Source organism: Alexandromys fortis, unplaced genomic scaffold, assembly GCF_014885135.2.
Source record: "Alexandromys fortis isolate MF-2015 unplaced genomic scaffold, M_Fortis_MF-2015_v1.1 scaffold_154, whole genome shotgun sequence".
Classification (NCBI taxonomy): domain Eukaryota; kingdom Metazoa; phylum Chordata; class Mammalia; order Rodentia; family Cricetidae; genus Alexandromys; species Alexandromys fortis.
The window spans coordinates 2,864,657-2,884,741 of NW_026068040.1; the positions used below are offsets into that span (position 1 = coordinate 2,864,657).

Below are 20,085 nucleotides of genomic sequence, written 5' to 3' on the forward strand. Positions count from 1 at the left end.
GGGTTGGAAGAGTTGAACACTAGGCATGTATCGGTCTGCAACTGTGAATCAGTGTTATCATTTGTGCAGACCACAGCGAGAATTAAAGAAGGAATCTATTCGCAAAGGGCCGGGCAAAGACTGCAGTGTGGCACAGACAGACGTACTACCACTCCACTGCGCTGAACACCGCCCTCGCCAAGAGTCCCGCTGTCTGCAGCTCTAACGGTGACAACTCCTCCTTTCCACTCTGTGGGAGATTCTGTGCCCACCTTCCCAGGGAGCAGACCCTAGACTCAGCCTAATGTCAAGACATTTTCTTTGCTGGGATAGTCTCAGATATAAAACAGAAAGGCCATAGGCAAGGTGTGAGAAGAAGAAAGATTTTTTTTTTAAGACCAAGGAAATAAAGTTTTGAAAAGAAGAAGGCTCCTTAGGATACTGAGTAAGAGCAAAATATTTTCAGTATTCCTATTAAGACAGGAGCAGGGCTGGGACCTAAGAGACTAACTCAAGGCTAACTTCAGGTCAAGCTTAGACAGTTAGATAGCTGTTCAATTTTTACAATTATAAATGCTCTCATCTTATTTTTGAGTTGTAGTGGGCGTTACCTACAAGCCGGACATCCCAACTTCAAACCAGGAGGTGTGTGAACACAGAACAAGAACTAGGGATTTTTTTAAAAACCAACTGCATGGGTTGGTTTCATATATTTGTATTTTGAATTGTTTAAAAGACTAACCCCTGTTTGAACCCAATAGTTTGCAGAAATATAAGAGTATATGAAACATAAGGACATCTAATCAAAATCTAGAAACATAAATAATTTCACCCAGCTTCTCTCAAAACAAAAAAACAAACAAAAAAAAACAAACAAAAAAAAACAAAAACCATAAGCAGTGTAAGCCAATAGTCATTGGAACTGAATTCAACTGGACCAATCATTTGGAATAAACATCAAGTAAATTATCATTCACCATTTTGATAACCCAGTTCTGGACTTCCCAAGGTTATGTGCGATCATTTTTAGTCTTGAAAAGATGCTACAATTTGTTCACATATTATATTTTCAGTGAGAATTAGAAGAACATGCCCTCATCCATTGCAGCTCACACTCAGTTATCCAAGGAAACCCTTACGTGAGTTCTCCTGTCAATATTTTTGCACATGTCTGCTTCTACATACATATGCAGTAAGTTAAAACCAAGCACAACATTTTGGAAGAGTTCTTGTGTTCAGGGTTGGAGACGTTCCTACTCTAAATTGTTTCCCTACCTCTTTTGCAATCAAATAAAATAGCAGTAATATAGTATAGAGGTTCACAGCAAAGGCTGGGAGTGTGGCTCAGTAGTAAGACACTGTCCTAGGATGTGCAGAGTTCTGGACTTCATTTCCAGGACTAAAGATAAACAAAGAAATAATAGAATATGCCATTCAAAGTTGTTCTGTGTGTTAGAGCCATAAAAATAAATATAAACCAGTTTAAAAATATCGCTGCCTCTCTGTTCCCCTTTCTCTAGTGGTTAGCTGAGCACAGATGCTCAGCTGAGAGACTTAATGTTAGGGGTTCTGAATTTTAGTTTCCACCCTCGTGTAAGTTGTGTGGTTCTCAGGGGGAACTCTGGAAACTGTAAAAGAAATAAATAAATAAAAGTCAACTCACAAGACAAGACAGGTTGGAATGACTTAACCAGCATAAATGCTCTTCCTCAACCTCCTACTCTCCACAAAGAATTGAAATGAAATAGGATCCCAGGCAGGAACATTCACATCTGTTAAGACCCTGCGATAGGAATGAGCCAAGGATATAGGTCAACTAAAATAAGGGGAACTTAGGAGGAAAGAGTCAAGAGTTCAGAGGGCTGGTAGTTTTCGGGGGTGGGGGGCACATGCCTTTAATCCCAGCACTCGGGAGGCAGAGGCAGGCGGATCTCTGTGAGTTTGAGGCCAGCCTGGTCTACAAGAGCTAGTTCCAGGACAGGCTCCAAATGCTACAAAGAAACCCCGACTTGAAAAACAAACAAACAAACAAACAAAAAATCCTGATGGATCTGAATCTCCCCTCTTTGCATCATAACCTCGGTTGACTTGATGACAGACACTGTCATATGGTATTAACAGCTGCAGTCAGGCTTTTCCATCCCAGGTAATGTGAAGTTCAAAAAACACCAACTTCTAATACCAAGAAAGTGGAGGCAGTAGTTGCACCCTTCCTCCATGACACAGTCTTAGGGGTACTCTCTAGAGCCCTGCACTTTTCCTCCATGGCACCAGTCTTAGGGTACTCTCTAGAGCCCTGAATCTCACACAAGAGCTTCCCGCCCATTAGCACACAGAGGGGTGCTAATTAAATCATATTAGCATTGTAGAAACTACAGGCTGGAACTTTATGATCACCCCCAAGTCATCTTTGACAGAGTCAAGGAAAGGTGCCAGGCTCAAAAGAAAATCCTGTCCTCACACAGCAACCAGACTGCAGTTACTATGAAATGGTCATTAAGACCCACCTCTCTTCTTTATTCCTAAAATGTCTGTGATTAATATTAGTAAAATTTTATGAGGAAAAAACCCTAATCAGTTCCAGGAATGCCAATGATGTGGAAAATGACCTGGTCTACAGAGTACCCAGGTAACCTCAGGGCTTATTTACAGTGTATATGAAGATGAAAAGGCATGTTTATTCTGAATGCATTATTCAAAGCGTTCATACTTTACCCAGCTACAACTGTCATTCTATGCTCTGTCCCCTAGTCTGGCCATTATACCTCCAGCGAAAGGCAGGGGCTAAGCAAAATTCTAACATTATGAAATGGGGGTACTTCCTGCTTGAAATCTTCCTATTAAAATTTAACCCAACCTCAGAAACACACTCACCCCTACAAGTCCCTGAACGAGACCCACTTTGAAGCTTGAAGATCTATCTGCTTGTGACCTGAAGCAGAGGACTTTAGTGCCGCCAGCCCCTCCAGTTTTCTCTCCTGATTAAAAAGAATCAACAAAACCCTAAACATAGGGAGATGATGCCTTCCTGTCCCCAAGCAAGCTAAATGGGAAAATACAGAGCATCTCCAGGAAGCCCAGCCAGTAGAGGAAACCAAAGCACAGCACAAAGATCAGAAGGTAGCCAATCAGAGGTGTACCTTGACCTAGAAACAAAAGAATGTGAAGGTAAAGGCACACACTTGCATACTCAGATAAATCACTTACTCTAGAAGGTGGCAACTTCTGATTTCTTTTTATTAAGGCTGCACTCAGACTGGAAGAGTTCCCAGGAAAGACTATTATGGACACACAAGGGTTATCCATGAAATTAGTTCTGATGGAAGAATAATTATCTTCTCTCCCATAAATTCTAAACATTGCTCCTTTATAGATTCGTTTCTTGTACACATTACACAAATCAATTTCCTACTGAAATTGAAAGGATAGTTATATTAGTAGTCGCTCATCCACCTGGTCTTGCAACACTCTGCAGTACTGGCAAGTTTCTCACTGCTAATTCCTAATGAGAAGTTTGTTTTCAAGTGCCCCAAGGCCAGTTGCTCAGCCCAAGCATAAACTTAAAAGAAAAGTTCAAAGCAGCAAGAAAAATTTAAACAGCATTATGAGGACTCTAGTGGGCAGGGCATCGCATCTCCTCAAGTACTTGCCAGGTGTGTGTGTGTGTGTGTGTGTGTGTGTGTGTGTGTGTGTGTGTGTGTGTGTGAGAGAGAGAGGGGGGGGGGGGGAGGGAGGGAGGGAGGGAGGGAGGGAGGGAGGGAGGGAGGGAGAGAGAGAGAGAGAGAGAGAGAGAGAGAGAGAGAGAGATTGATTCCCAGAGTGCAGAAAAAATATTCACTTAATTAATTACATTGAAGGCTTTCACATGTGTTCAGCTCAGTCTAATAGGGTATTTTCATCTAGCATGTTTTGAACTGCATAACTCTTTCTAAAAAGGTTTTCAGTTTAAAATCATAATGAGCATAAGTCTTGTTAGAATACAATAAAATACACAGTTAACAACCTAACCATTTGTGTAGAGGCATAGGAACACCCTCCATAAAAACTGATTTAAAAGTGAAACCCTTTCACTTTTATCCATCCCAGGAACGACTTATCAATGCCCTCACTTAAATGAAGTATAATTTATAAAATTGAAGAAAAGTAATAGTTGTGTTCTAAAATAATGCAGTTATTCACTTTTATTAAAAGAGGAACATTTGTAATAGAATTATAGGAAATAATTATACCTTGAAAAATAAAAGAGCTCGGAAAAATGTCTTCTTGGGAGGGGGGCTATTTGTATTTTAGTGATTATACAAGTATGTGTTACACAAGGAGAATTACAGAAAGAGGACAGCCTAGTGATCCATCTGCAGCAGATGTTATGACTAAAGCCACTGAATAACCAAACATGCCTGGAAATGGATAAGCTTTCTGTTGTTGTTCTGTTCTACGCATTAAATCAGGCACAAGTCTTAACTTTCCGTTTGTCCATACAGATACTCTTAGTCCAAAATAAACTTTGCAGAGTGGGGAGAGCATGATGGGACCATTTCCACCTCTTCACTTGAGTGAAAGTGGCACACAGTGGGACATGAAGATGATAGCCCGCCTTCCTTTCTAGAATTATCTGCAGAGCATTCGTTCATGGTGCACTTCAAAGACTTCTTGAGTGACATTATGATGAGGCATCTTAGGAGTGATTACACCATATTTTAAGTATCTGCTGATGCCCACCAAGACACTCCTGGGCTGCCCCTGAAAGCAGAAGCACCACAGAAACACAACACAGAATCACTTGGTTTTGTTTGTTTTGAAGCCTGTTTTAGTTCATTTATGAATAGAAGGCAGAGAAGGCACTCTTCCCCCTGAGTGTGCATCACTACTTAAATAGCAAGGTTATTTAGAGACACCTGAGGGTTAATTGGTTAAATACTGACTACAAATCTGAACTTTAAAACACAGTTAATTCAAGTATTAGAGAAGCCTGCTCTTTCAACTCTCTTCAAAAGTGTTAAACAACCAGAAGTCATAATTTCTTCCTCAGTGGCTTCTATACATCACTGGTTGCTATGACAGGGTGCACCACTGAGAACCATCACATACAACACACATTGTGGTTGTATGCACACACAGAGTATCAATTCCCCAAAGACGAGCAGAGTCACCTTAAACAAATGCTGTATATTTGAATCTATTGAAAATATATATGTGGGGATTTATTTCTGATTTTTGCATCATTAGTTTCAACTACAGCACACACTCACAAATAAGATGCAAACTCTTTCCAGTTCAAACCCAAGAGTGACAGACAGTCTCCATCACTCCCCCACACAGGCCTTACTGTGGGCACTTCCTCTTTGGTAGCACACACAACCAACATGAAATTATTTTAAAGGTTCAACTTAAAATCTGTTTAAAAAAAAGACAAAAACAAATGTCAACCTTAATTGTGTTCTATCACACACCCTAAAATATTAAATAAGGCAAATATTGGTTTTTAAACCTCTTGTGGTCTGAGAGAATCACACTTTGGGAGAAACTTTCTTGACAATATTATCTTGCATGTTTGTCCCAAATAGTATATTTGATCACATTTTAAGCTGTAAAATTCATGAAACTCTTTTTCCAGTAACCCATAATTGGATTTTCTCTTTAATTAACATCTATTTGGCAAAGTACTTAGCTTTAATAGGGAGACTTGGTTTCCAGTTATCATGTAAATAAGCCCCGAATAAATTAATCTCAGTTCTATTTTTTTTCCTTAGGAAATTACAGGAACATCATCACCAGTCAAAATTCTAGCTTTGATTTATTATGAACTCGGTTGCCATCGGTGTAAATATTAACGGTATCATTTCCACCCCAACCTACCCAGCCCCTTCCCCCCACTCCACCCCTACCATTCTGTGCTTCCCAGCCCTTGCAATGTATGATTTGATGCCTCTTTTTGTTTGCCTAAAATCATTGTATCTCCAGGAAACTTTTAAAATAAGCATCAACATGGAGAAAGAAAGAAAGGAAGGAAAGAAAAGAAGAGAAAAGAAAAGAAAAGAAAAGAAAAGAAAAGAAAAGAAAAGAAAAGGGGTTAAGACCCAATCTAGCAAATCTAGAAATAACGTCCTGGGTTGCTCAGCCAGAACCAATCCTGGTGTGTGGATTTAGATTGGGAAAATTACAGGGAGGTCATCGGCAACACTGGAAAAGCTTCAGCTCGAATTTCTCACCTTCTGCGCTGCTTTAGAAGGACTCTTGTTTTTGCTGCCTTTGGGTCTTCCCCTGGGTCTTTTAGGAGAGGGCTCACAGGTCGGCTCCTAAGGGCAGGGAGGAAAGAAAAGTTGTGGCTAAGACCAAGACCGGCTGAAAGAGACTGACCCTGGCTCTGACTCTGTTTTCTGCATGTGCGGCTTAACCAGCCTGCTGGAAGTCATTCAGTTCATGCATAGTTGGATGATGGTGGCATAGCGTTGCAAAAGGGGGTGGGGGTGGTGGCGGTATAACCATAGTTCGAATCCCAGTGTTCAAAGAGGAAACTGATTTACATGTGAAAAAAACTGGTCAATATTTCATAATCAAAATGATAGCAAAGCCCGAAAAAGTTGTATGTTCTGGAAAGTCACATGTTTTTAAGGTACAAAGTTTACATGGTCGTGCACTTGGCAACTCACAGAAATAATAAACATTTTATAGGACTACCACTACCCATTCTACCGGGATTTCAAACAACAGAAATAGAGCCCAGCATCATAGCTAGCTGGAAAGATAGATGTCCATCCTATCCGATGGAAAGGATGGCGTGTAATCACTTCTATAGACCTGTGTTTCTTGTGGTTTAGGACTGAGCCCACACATTCTGAGTGCAATATTGGAGCGATTATCCAAACTGTTCAGATCAGAATAATTCCATACCTCCTAAAAATTTCCAAATAATTACGGCAAATCTGAGGTGGGAGGTTTTGCTTGAATTATCTACATAATTGCTTCAATTCTCCACTTCCTTTTGGAGAGACAGGCATAGTCTCCCATCGAAATTTAAATATCTTTTTACAAAAATAAACATGTTGTCTCCCAAATTTTTTAAAAAGGAAGTCTTTGTAGGGTGGGCTGGAAAGAAAAGGGGGGGACGAGAGAGGAATGTAAGTATCTGGGAAGGAGCAACTGAACCACCCAGGTCCCCAGGTATATCAACGCTTTCCTTTATTGGGTGCCAGGCTAAGTAGCCAATACTCAAGCAGTTAGAAAAACGTGATGATTGATACTCCGGGGACGCTGAACGTCTCTCCGGGGTGAATCATCTCCTCTCATTTCATTCAGATTGGGTGCTTAAACAAAACTAATTACAACTCCTGTAAGCTCCCAATGGAAGTTCGCGTGGGGGAAAGTTTCTTGGAAACTCGCGCCAGTGGGCACTTAGAGCAATCACATCGGAAACACATTTTTCTTTGTGAGCTCGGCCTTTACTCAAAGGTAAAAGCTCCCAGTCACCCCCGGATCCTCTTGCGTTTTCTTTTAGACTTTTTTTTAATGGGGGGCGGAGGGGAGGTGCGATTAGCAGAATTCGTTAAAGCTGGGTGACTGGTGGGAAGCAGGAGGGTAGAGCGGAGACTTCTTGGAGGTGTAAAACAGGCTCCAAAAGCACACTAAAGTGTCGCTAAGGGCAGAGCGGGAAAACTCGGAGGCCTCTAGATTGGCTTGTTTCCTTTGATGATTTCAAAAAGGTACACCTCTCGTTTTTTCTAAAACCGCTTGGCAATCATTCTTCGATTTCTTACCTAGCGCCCGGGGGCAATTTGTAACTTTAGGATTATTTTCTAACCCTTCTTTTTGCCTGAGGGGAAAGACTTATGGTAAAAGAAGAAAAGAGAAGTTTAAAAGTCCAGGAAGCGGAGTTTAACTGGGCGCTGCGCGCAGCTCTGCAATAGCCGGCTGCACGCTTAATTGGTTGCATCCGCAGACAAAACCCTCCACTCCGCGGGGTCCTGGGTGCCCCTCAACCGTCCCCTCCCAGCCCCCAGCCATTCACCCAGGAGGACACTAAACTTCAGCCGCTCTGAAGCGCCGGTGCCAGGAGCCAGGATTTGGCTCTAGGCGGGGAAGCAACCATAGCTACCGTGCACTCTCTAGGACTCTCCTTCCAAAGCTCCTTGGGAGAAGCGCGTTTCCCGGTGGCGCAAGGATCTGAGATTCCCGGGCTCCCTTCCCCGCCTGCTCCCGCGGCTGCAACTCGGCAAGCATTTAAAGACCCCAAGTAGGCAGTCGGCTCACGTTCTTTGTCGGGTGGGCGCGAGCCTTGGGCCACGGAGTGTGGGGAGGGCACGGAGGGGGCGGCCGCAGCGCGCCAGCCTCCTGCGGTCGGGCAGCCCCGAGAATCTGCTGAAAGCCGCGGGTCCTCCTACCCACCGAGTCCCAGTCCTCCTGAACGCCCCAGTCCCCGGCAAGCCCTCTCGCTGAACGGTTGCAAAAGCGGCTGACAAAGCAATGCTTTTTGGTTTGTGGGACCCCAGAAACTCACTGTCCCCTAGCCACGCCGCGCCACTCCGGGACTGCGCACAATAGCGAAAGTCCCGGTACGCGCCTCGCGCGACCCCACCTCCCGCCGGGTGACTACGAGGGCCAGAGGACCCCCGCCTCCTGCAGCCGTGGGGCGCGGGCACCCGGGAGCAAGCACTGCGCACTCGCCGGTGGGGAAATCGGTCTCCCGCCCACCTACACTCCGGGGCTGGTGGGCAACCTTGCACCGCCCTGGTCGCTGCGCTCCCGCGCTCTGATCACCCGGCTTGTCGCGGGGCCTCGGGGCAGAGGCGTCGCGGGTGGGCTGAGGGGCCCCTCCGCGCCGGCGTACTGACTTGCTGCTGCTTCCTGGGTCGGCCGCGTCCTCGCTTCTGTGGCGCCGGGGCGGCAGGTTGTCCCTGGGCTGAAGTGGACGGCTGCCCGGCGCCTTCACCGCGTGCGCTCATCCTGCCTCCCGCCGCCGCTACCGCTGCCTCCGCCGCTACCGCCGCTGCAGCCGCTCGCCCTCCGCCGCCCCGGATCCGCCCAGCACCTTTCGGGAGACGGGATGGAGAGGGCTGGAGAAGGCAGGGGCGATGAGAGCTGGCGGAGCTGGCAGAGCTGGCGCGCGCCGAGGGCTGCTGCTTAGGCTGCCGCTGCTGCCACCATCAACACCGGACGTCCAGCGGCTGCCAAAAAAGAGAGAGAGGGGAGGAGGAGGAGAAGAGGAGGAGGCGCTGCGGGCGGTGGGTGGCGGAGGTGGAGGTGGAGGTAGTGAGAGGAGGCGGGAAACGAGGGAGAGGGAGAGTTGAAGGTGGAGAGGGCTCCTCTCTCCTCTAAGGATCGGGAGTTACGGGCACTGGGGACGCTTGCAGCAGCTTGGAAAGGGAGACTTGTAGTGAATTGTGTCTCTTGCAATGTTAGGCGGGGAAAGAATTCCTCCTCCTCTCTCCAGAGAGAGAAAAAGAGAGAGAGACTGAGGGAGACAGAAAGCAGAGAGACAGAGAGACAGACTGACTCTCCCCCGTCTGAAAGCAGGGAGAGAATGGGAAGGTTCTGCCGGGACGGGCAGGGTGCACAGCTCAACTCTAGCAAGAAACAGAGCAGTGGGTGGCACCGCGCCTCCTCGGGTGGCGGTGCCAGGCAGCAGCACTGCAGTGTCGTGGAGAAACAAGCTGCTGGCCGCGGCTGGAGCTGAAAGTTTGCTGAGTTACTGAACAGGATTCTAGGGGGATGCGTGTGAGTGCGTGAGTGTGTGTGTGTGTGTGTGTGTGTGTGTGTGTGTGTGTGCTTGCGGAGGGGGTAGCGGGGGTGGGGACTGCCCACCTCTAATCGTGGGTGGATAAAGGGGAGGGGGCTGCAGGAGAAGCAAGAAGGGGGGGGGGAGTCCGGGCGGACCGCCGAGCTGAGGCGCCTGGACGCCCGCCAGAGGCAGCGTTCGAAACACAACTGCCTTGGCGGCGGCGGTGGCGCCCAAGTGCCACCCGGAGCCCCGGCTCACGTGCTCCCGCCGGGCGGTGGGGTTAAAGAAGCAGGGCCTAGGCTCTCCAGCCCGGCTCGCCGCCGGTCTAGTCCCTCTTTGCCGTCCTAGGTCACCCCTGGTCCTAGGAAGTTGAGAGAAAAAGACTGTCTCAAAGCCACCTCAGAACGCAGGACCACTACCTGCGCTTACACCAAGTGGAGCCGGAAGGTGGCCGGAAGCATTCAGGGCCAACCGCCGCTGCCTTCTATTTTAGCCCCGAGAAAGGGCAGCCAAGGAATCGGAACGCGCTTCCCCAGACCCTCGCTCGGTTGAAAGGTGCCCTCACCCCAGAGCATGCGGGCCGGTGCACAAACACAACATGCACAAAGATACATGCACCTACGCGTATGATCGCAGGCACATATGCACACAGATGCACGTGCACACATACACATCCCACTGGTAAACGCACACGCTAACAAACACGTGCTTACGCACACTTACAGGCACACGAGGGCCGGCCCAGCAACCACATTTGCAACAAATACACACACTTGCACACAGGAACACAGAGCGCGCCAACTTCTTCATCAGGCTTTTCATTCCTCCGGGAATGACTGCAGGGACTGGCGCTGTACACCCGTCTTCGGACGTCCACAGTGTATAGGAGCCTTAGTGATTCTTTCCCCCACAACTGTACCAATCGTCTAACTCTTCCTTCAGTCTACCTTCATTTAACCTCCTTCAGAATTCCTTTCTGCCAAGTTCTAATTTTATAGCCTGGGCTGTTTCTGGGTTATATGAACACCATCATGACCACAGTCAGTTTTTAAAAGGTGGAGAATGTTCTCAAATGTATCTCTTTTTCATCCTTGAATAATACAAAACTGAAAGGAAAAAAAAAATCTTAGGTTCAGATTTTCACACATCACGCCCAAAATTGTCTTGGATCGACTCCAAAATAAAAATGATCACCCAGTGAAGAATTGTTTTTCTTGCAAAGATACAGACCACCGTGGAATAAAAACGCCTATTCTGCAGCCATAAGCGAGGAGCTAGACTCTGCCACGTTCTGCTGTACTTGAGGCCCCCCTGTAAAAGTCTGCCCGGGTGCGACACAGCTGATTGGTCGGCGTTGCAGTTTTAAATCCATTTATAGCTGCCCTTTTCAGAGTTGGGACACTTCTCTGTACGTTGAGTGCTCTGCAGAAACCCAGGGCTGCTGGTGGGTCTGGGAACGCTTAGCTCTGGAGGAGAGGAAAAGCCCCCTCCTCCAGATGGAGCCCAGTCACTGAAAAGCGAGGGAGGGGGTCTAACAGGCACCAAAGGTTTTGTTAGGGCTTGGCTGAAAGATGGTATCTTCATCAAAGGGACTGAAATTTCACCTTCTAACAAGTGCACTGACATTTCCTAACTGCCAAGTTGTGTGTGTTGGCATTCTTACACTTTGGTGCGTGCATTTTACATTCGTGAATAAAATGGGCTTCTGGTTTTGTTCTTGTTTGGTTGCGTTTTGCCAGAAGGACAGACAGATAAAGTTCTGGGGATAGATTTAGGCAGAAGTCACCATGATTTCAGCCAGCTAATTTTATACTGGGAATCCCATTATCTCCGTGAATTTTTGTATTTGTTTGTTTAATGCATAGGAGAAATTTCAACTTGTGTGTGTGTGGGGGGGTGTTGTAGGTGTGTGGAACTTTTTTTTTCTTTACCCTAGAATCTAAGAGAAACACAAACGTTGAGAAATCCAGCCAATTGTTTTAGTTCCATTTTGTTCTCAGACTTGAACCCTTTTGCATCCATAGAGACAAGGATAGAAAGAAGTTTTGTGTTAGGTTTTATCAAAGTTATCCTTACACATTATCATCCTTTGGTGTCTATAATCCTTTCAAGTCGCTGGGTTGTTTTTTTTGTTTGTTTTTGTTTATTTGCAGGCAGAGCATAAAATTTTGTTTTATTTTGTTTTGTTTTTGTTTTTTGGGTTTTTTTTGTTTTGTTTTGTTTTTCGAGACAGGGTTTCTCTGTAGATTTGGAGCCTGTCCTGGAACTAGCTCTGTAGACCAGGCTGGTCTCGAACTCACAGAGATCTGCCTGCCTCTGCCTCCCGAGTGCTGGGATTAAAGGCATGCGCCACAATTGCCCGGCTAAAATTTTGTTTTTGTTTTTAAAATTATCTATACTTTTATTATTGAAGTATTATCTTTATCTGGTCTTTTAATTAAACTTAATGGTTATATTTTCTCTTTAGGGAAACATTTTCCTGCTCACATTTGAGAAGTTTAATTCCCAGATTTAAGTTTCTCAATCACTCACTCCCTCTTCCATATCTTGCTATGTAATATTCCTTCATTGCAACCTGTCCCTTTCTAGTAGCTGAGATGATAGCATGGGGTTTCTGTCCACACTAAACTCCCTTTCTTCTCTACCTGCTATCAAATCAAACATCAGCACTTCAAATGTGTGTGTCAACAAACTTTCTATTGACCTGTGACACATGATTGAGATGTGTTTCTATTTGGTAAGTACATTAGTGCTTGCTAAAATCAAAAAAGCAGACCCAGATCACCATTTAAAAACAATAAATAGAATAAGACAGAAAAATTGGGACCAAATCCTTCCCATTCGATTCTCTACACAAAGATAAAATTGCTTTAAGATCCTCAGCCCCATGCTTGAGAAACTGAGTACATGCTTTTAATCCCAGCACTCTGGAGACAGAGGCAGGTAGATCTCTCTGAGTTCAAGGCCAGCCTAATCAACGGAGTGAGCTCTCAGACAGCTAGAGCCACAGAGAGCAACACTGTCTCAGAAACAAAACAAAATAAATAATAAAAAAAACCAACCAACAAAGAAATTAGGGTGCTCAGAATTCAGGAAGCCTTTTATCATTCTGTTATGATATAGTAGCCAGAACCATTTTTCTTTTAGTCTTAAACTTGATACAAGGTATACCTTAGATTGATGGACAGTCCTTGTTTATCATGGATCACAATGAGAGTCTTCTAAAGGCAACTGACCTGGACAGTTTGAGATCTGGATTCCTTTCAACGTTATCTTGATTATCCATGTGATGCTTCCTCAGTCCTTTCCACTCTCTGTGGATCAGTGCTCTAGTTTCTAAAACTGTTGTGCAAGTTCTTCCAGGTCACCGTGATTTCTGTTTTCATTGTGGCTATATGGAAATCACACGTATAATCCCCAAAGGCAGGTAATGCTCCCATTTCCTCATTTTCTTGTCTTGCTAGTTCTGTCTAGGTTTTATTTGATGAATAACAAACTTTTGATAGTTATTATTAATTTATTGCTATGACAAAGATAATTTTGACAAAATTTCAACTTTCTAAATGTACCACACAGGGTCAGAAAAGGATCCTGCAGTAAGTATCGCCAATATTCTTTTGACTGGAGGAAGATTCACCTGTGATGTGGAGGTTGAGATTCCCAAGCCACCCCACATACTATGTTTACGTTTGAAAATACTCACACACCAAAAATAGCTTATAGGTTTTTCTCATAACTGAATGAATTCATTATGGACGTATTTTAATACATGGGATTATTATTACCAGGTATTTTTAGAGTGGCTTTGTACTTGGTCAAAAAAATTTAGCTAATATTTACTACGTGGAATTTTTACATATATAAATTTACTTAGAAACAGTGCAGTGTAAAAAATATATTCTTGCTTTTAGAAGCTTGCATAATTTTGCTGAAAAACATTCCAAATGTTTAAAATAAGTTTGTTTGCATGGCTCAAACCCAGTTACATTTCTTCATGTGTAGTGTTTAGTGAAATGTTGGAAAGATTACCTCTGCTCATTTCCCTACATTATTGCAATGAAGGGTTAATTACCACAAAGTCAGGCTTTTGTTGGTGATGAGAAGGTGCATTATTTGGACAAATTCTCTACTCCTAATGTGGAAGAATTACCAAGAAAAACAAGTTTGTTTATTCAAAAAAGATTGGGTTTCAGTAAACTGAATGTATATGGACTTGGCTTTACAGAAATATCACCTATTACTCTCCCAGGATTCAGCGATGTAATTTATCCAGAATTAAAGAATCCTCTTAGAAACAAGATTGATTGCATAGCATGTTATATATTTCCAAGTGTTTATTCTCTATTTAATTCATAGTTTCCTCAAAATCTGTTTATTGAGTGCCTAATATGTGATGTTGGCCAAAGTCAAGGAAGAAAAATAGAATTTCCTGCCTCATCTTGACAGATGAACTTAGAGATACGAAGGACAAGGAATATGTGACCCGTTATTGCAAGTCTGGGGTTTGAGGGACTACGTGACAGGGAATAGGAGTGTCATTTAGAAGCTGGGGGCAGCCTTACACTAATCGCCAGCAAGGAAACACTGACCATTGGAGTCGGACTTTATTTTCAGCCGCCAGCCCCAAATAATGACAGAGAGACTTATTATTAATTGTGAAAGCTTGTCCACTTTCTTTGGCTTGTTCCCAAATAGCTCTTATAACTTAAATTAACCTGTTTCTATTAATCTGCATTTTACCACGTGGGTTTTTACCTCTCTTTAATTCTGTGTGGCTGACTTCCTGAGTGACTCGTTGGCATATCTCCACCTTTTTTCTTCCCAGAATTCCCCTCTCTCCCCTCAAATCCCACCTATTCTCTTCTGTCTAGCTATTGGCCATTTAACTTTTTATCAAACCAATCAGAAGGTGCCTCGTCAAAGACACAGCCTCACAGTGTACAAAAAGGTTATCCCACAAAAGACCACTGTTCTCCAACAGCATTCTTCAAAGAGGAGGCAGTCAATTCTTTCAACAGCAAGAACGAGTTTGAAACCCACATCTTCCCCAGAACCTTAACACAAACTCCGCCAGGCCAGCACCTGGCTGTTGCAGGGACCTCAGGCACTGGATAACTGCTGATTTCTGACTCACAGCGCCATGAGCTAATCACTAACATGCAAGCCATTGAAATTCCTCTTTTGTTGTGCCACAAGGAGGAAGGATTAAAGCAAGATGATAGGGTCCCAGAGGCTTCTCCTCCTTCTCTACCACCCCCAACTGTTCAGAGCAGTTACTCAGGCATCTATCCTGAGCTGTGTTCCCTGCAGTAGTGCGCACTCCTACTATTTTGCAGTATTTTGTTTGTGTTTTAACAACTAAAGCTTGCCTGAAGATCAGAGTGCAGAGTTAAGCCACCAGAGGCCAAGGAGTGGTGGCACACACCTTTAATCCCAGACAGAGGCAAAGGGATCTCCATTATTTTAAGGCTTCCCTGGGCTGCACAAGGTTGAATCTGTCTAAAAGAGAAACAGAGCTCACACAAAGGTGATCCCAGCACTTGGGATCCCACACCTTTAATCCCAGCACTAGGGAGATGGAGACAGGAGTGATATGGCTGGGCAGAGAGAGGAATATAAAGTGGGAGGAGACAGGAGCTCAGATGCAGTCCGAGGATGCAGTCTGAAGCTGTCTGAGGGCGCAGTCTGCCGACAGGATCACCCTTTTGGTCTGAGGATTTGGTAGAGGTAAAAAGTCTCTCTTTTGGCAGCCAGTACTGCTTCTCTGACCTCTCAGCTTTCACCCCGATATCTGACCCTGAGTTTTTATTAAGAACAATTAGAATTCATGCTACAACTAAGACATTATACTTCTTTGAGTTCATAGGGAAGCAGTTACTGTTGTGATCTGCTGGCCTGGGTACCCTGTCCCTTAGAGAGCCAAGTCCCACCCTCTCCCAACCCCTCCCCTTCCCCCAAGGGCAGTGGCTATCCTGCCTCCTCCAGCCTGTGCTCTCTCTCCATCTCTAGCTGCAGAACTGCCAAGACTTCAGAGGACTTGGGGACCTGATGAGGCCCCTCATGGGACTGGTCCCCCATCACTACATCTTTAAAAAAGGATGACATTGGTGCATGACTCAGCCAGGCTCCCTCCACATTCCCTGGTGGGGACCATGGACTCAGACCACTTTCCAATGCTGCAAATGGTAAGGCTCCCTGTCAGCTGCCTTCTCATTTCTACCAGCAGACAGGACTGCCCGTGTCCTGCCACAGGCATCTCATGCCCTTCCATTTTTCCTTTTGCTGGGCAGCCCCTTCCCCACCCGCCTGTACGTGCTCTTTTTCTCTTGCTCCTAGTCCCTCTAGTCTGTCTCTGCCACTGCGACCGCTGGTCCCACGGAAACCTGCAAAGCCCCTGTTTCCGGTTCTAGCCCGTGCTTCCCACTGCGGCTGGTGGATCAGTGGCTGGGCCACAGGACGGATCACAGTACTGAGTAATTTTCCTCTCTACTTTATGTATAAAAGAATGTGTAAATGTTGTAGCCACTCGGATGTAATTCAGTTTTAAATGTATGTTCTGCATGGCCTCTTTGTTTCTCTTGTTAATTTTATCTTTAAAATTCCCATAGCTCTGAAAACATGGTTTCTCCATCCAACACTTGACGGCCATCATTTTGACTAAGGCCTCACTGCCATCTTAACTAAGGTCAGGTGACCTCACCAACATCTTAACTAAGGGCAGGTCAAGTGACCAAGTCCCACCATCTTTACTGAGGTATTCCTTGCCTAGATTCGCGGTTCACTTACTTTTTTTTTTTTTTGTCTAAATTCCTCCTATTCTTCCCCCTCCTTTCTCTCTCTCTGCCATTCTTCTGGATAGGCACCCTCTGCCTCACCCCCCCCCTTTCTTCCCTTCCCCGCTTCTTCCAACTCTGCCGGGCCCTGCTTTGTCTCTTGGCCTCTACTCTGGTTTCCATCTTGGCGGTGTAGCAGGCATTCTGTCCCGCTGCCCACCCACCGCTGTGCTGCCACCCACCACAGCAGCGGAATCTGTCTCTTCCATCCACAGAGCCCTGTTTCTGCCACCGCTGCACTGCGGGCGAAAACCCTAAACCTGGACTTCCTACCAGCCCACTTCCCAACTTCCGTCATGCCACTGGGACCATTGGTAGGACTCTTCACTTTTTCTCCTAGTGCCTCTCACGCGACTGCCCCTTTCTTGAGTTCTCCCTTAGCACTGCAATCACTGAGCGCTGCATTTGTTTTGGGGGCCCAGGGCCCCTCAGATATTTTTCTGCCTCATTGCTTCCCATAGCTGAAACATGACTGGAGCACTTGGAGTGGTCCTCACACTGTTTGGATAGAGGTGTGTGTGTGTGTGTGTGTGTGTGTGTGTGTGTGTGTGATTTGTTTTGTTTTGTTTTTCTTTTTTGGACCTCTTGTAAGTGGCCCTCACCACTGTAAGGATGGCTTGGAGCAGTCCTAGCTCCTGGTTCCTGAGCTGACGGTCCAGAATCACCTTAGTTTTATTAAATTTTTTTTAATTAATTAATTTATTTATTAAAGATTTCTGTCTCTTCCCCACCTCCGCCTCCCCTTTCCCTCCCCCTCACCCGATCAAGTCTCCCTCCCTCGTCAGCCCAAAAAGCAATCAGGGTTCTCTGCCCTGTGGGAAGTCCAAGGACCACCCACCTCCATCCAGGTCTAGTAAGGTGAGCATCCACGAAACTGCCTAGGCTCCCACGAAACCAATAGGTCCAGTAGAATCAAAAACCCGTTGCCATTGTTCTTGAGGTCTCAGTAGTCCTCCTTGTCCGCTATGTTCAGCGAGACCAGTTTTGACCCAGGCTTTTTCAGACCCAGGCCAGCTGGCCTTGGTGAGTTCCTGATAGAACATCCCCATTGTCTCAGTGTATGGGTGCACCCCTCGCGGTCCTGAGTTCCTTGCTTGTGCTCTCTCTCCTTCTGCTCCTGATTTGGACCTTGAGATTTCAGTCCGGTGCTCCAATGTGGGTCTCTGTCTCTGTCTCCTTTCATCGCCTGATGAAGTTTAATATTCAGGAGGATGCCTATATGATTTTCTTTGGGTTCTCCTTCTTATTTAGCTTCTCTAAGAACCCGAATTATAGGTTCAATGTCCTTTATTTATGGCTAGAAACCAAATATGAGTGAGAACATCCCATGTTCCTCTTTTTGGGTCTGGCTTACCTCACTCAGGATGGTGTTTTCTATTTCCATCCATTTGCCTGCAAACTTCAAGAAGTCCTTGTTTTTTACTGCTGAGTAGTACTCTAATATGTATATATTCCATACTTTCTTCATCCATTCTTCAATTGAAGGGCATCTAGGTTGTTTCCAGGTTCTGGCTATTACAAACAATGCTGCTATAAACATAGTAGAGCATATACTTTTGTTGTGTGATAAGGCCTCTCTTGGGTATATTCCCAAGAGTGGTATTGCTGGGTCCATGGGTAGGTTGATCCCAAATTTCCTGAGAAACCTCCACACTGCTTTCCAGAGTGGTTGCACAAGTTTGCATTCCCACCAGCAATGGATGAGTGTACCCCTTTCTCCACAACCTCTCCAGCAAAGGCTATCATTGGTGTTTTTGATTTTCGCCATTCTGACAGGTGTAAGATGGTATCTTAAAGTTGTCTTGATTTGCATTTCCCTGATCGCTAAGGAAGTTGAGCATGACCTTAGGTGTCTTTTGGCCATTTGAACTTCTTCTGTTGAGAGATCTCTGTTCAACTCAGTGCCCCATTTTATAATTGGGTTGATTAGCCTTTTACGGTCTAGTTTCTTGAGTTCTTTATATATTTTGGAGATCAGACCTTTGTCAGTTGTGGGGTTGGTGAAGATCTTCTCCCAGTCAGTGGGTTGCCTTTCTGTCTTAGCGACAGTGTCCTTTGCTTTACAGAAGCTTCTCAGTCTCAGGAGGTCCCATTTATTCAATGAGGCCCTTACTGTCTGTGCTGCTGGGGTTATACGTAGGAAGTGGTCTCCTGTGCCCACGTGTTCTAGAGTACTTCCCACTTTCTCTTCAATCAGGTTCAGTGTGTTTGGACTGATATTGAGGTCTTTCACCCACTTGGACTTGAGTTTTGTGCATGGTGATAGATATGGGTCTATTTTCATTCTTCTACAGATTGACATCCAGTTTTGCCAGCACAATTTGTTGAAGATGCTCTCTTTTTTCCATTGTATACTTTTAGCTCCTTTATCGAAAATCAGGTGTTCATATGTTTGTGGGTTAAAGTCAGGGTCTTCTATTCGATTCCATTGGTCGACTTCTCTGTTTTTATGCCAATACCAAGCTGTTTTCAATACTGTAGCTCTGTAATAGAGTTTGAAGTCAGGGATGGTAATGCCTCCAGACGTTCCTTTATTGTATAAGATTGTTTTGGCTATCCTGGGTTTTTTGTTTTTCCATATAAAGTTGATTATTGTCTTCTCCAGATCTGTGAAGAATTTTGATGGGATTTTGATGGGGATTGCATTGAATCTATAGATTGCTTTTGGTAGAATTGCCATTTTTACTATGTTGATCCTCCCAATCCAAGAGCAAGGGAGATCCTTCCATTTTCTGGTGTCCTCTTCTATTTCTTTCTTCAAAGACTTGAAGTTCTTGTCAAATAGATCTTTCACTTCCTTGGTCAGGGTTACCCCAAGATATTTTATGCTCTTTGTGGCTATCGTGAAAGGTGATGCTTCTGTGATTTCCCTCTCTGTTTCCTTATCCTTAGTGTATAGGAAGGCAACTGATTTTTTGGAGTTGATCTTGTATCCAGCCACGCTACTAAAGGTGTTTATCAGCTGTAGGAGTTCTTTGGTAGAATTTTTGGGGTCGCTTATGTATACTATCATGTCATCTGCAAATAACGAAAGCTTAACTTCTTCCTTTCCAATACGAATCCCCTTGATCCCCTTATGTTGTCTTATTGCTATTGCTAGAACTTCAAGCACTATATTGAAGAGGTATGGAGAGAGTGGACATCCTTGTCTTGTTCCTGATTTTAGTGGGATGGCTTTGAGTTTTTCTCCATTTAATTTAATGTTAGCTGTCGGTTTGCTGTAGATAGCTTTTATTATATTTAGGTATGACCCTTGTATCCCTATTCTCTCCAAGACCTTTATCATAAAGGGGTGTTGAATTTTGTCGAATGCTTTTTCCGCATCTAATGAAATGATCATATGGTTTTTTTCTTTCAGTCTATTTATATGGTGGATTACATTGATAGATTTGCGTATGTTGAACCAGCCCTGCATCTCTGGGATGAAGCCTACTTGATCATAATGGATAATTTTTCTGATGTGTTCTTGAATTCGGTTTGCCAGTATTTTATTGAGAATTTTTGCGTCGATATTCATGAGTGAGATAGGCCTGTAATTCTCTTTCTTGGTTGGGTCTT

General features: G+C 44.7%; 1 protein-coding gene across 2 annotated transcripts in view; it reads right to left on the bottom strand.

Annotated features, from left to right (window-relative positions):
- Hmga2 (high mobility group AT-hook 2) overlaps positions 1 to 9,454 on the bottom strand; it is a 112,259-nt gene extending 102,805 nt beyond the window's left edge. For both annotated transcript variants that reach the window (XM_050165517.1, XM_050165515.1), the window contains exons 1-2: positions 8,808 to 9,454; positions 6,189 to 6,275 (exon numbers count right to left, since the gene is read on the bottom strand). In XM_050165517.1, coding sequence (XP_050021474.1) covers positions 6,189 to 6,275; positions 8,808 to 8,918 — 198 coding nt within the window. In that variant the 5' untranslated portion in view covers positions 8,919 to 9,454. The remainder of the gene's footprint in view (positions 1 to 6,188; positions 6,276 to 8,807) is intronic.
- Between the last annotated feature and the right edge of the window lie 10,631 nt (positions 9,455 to 20,085).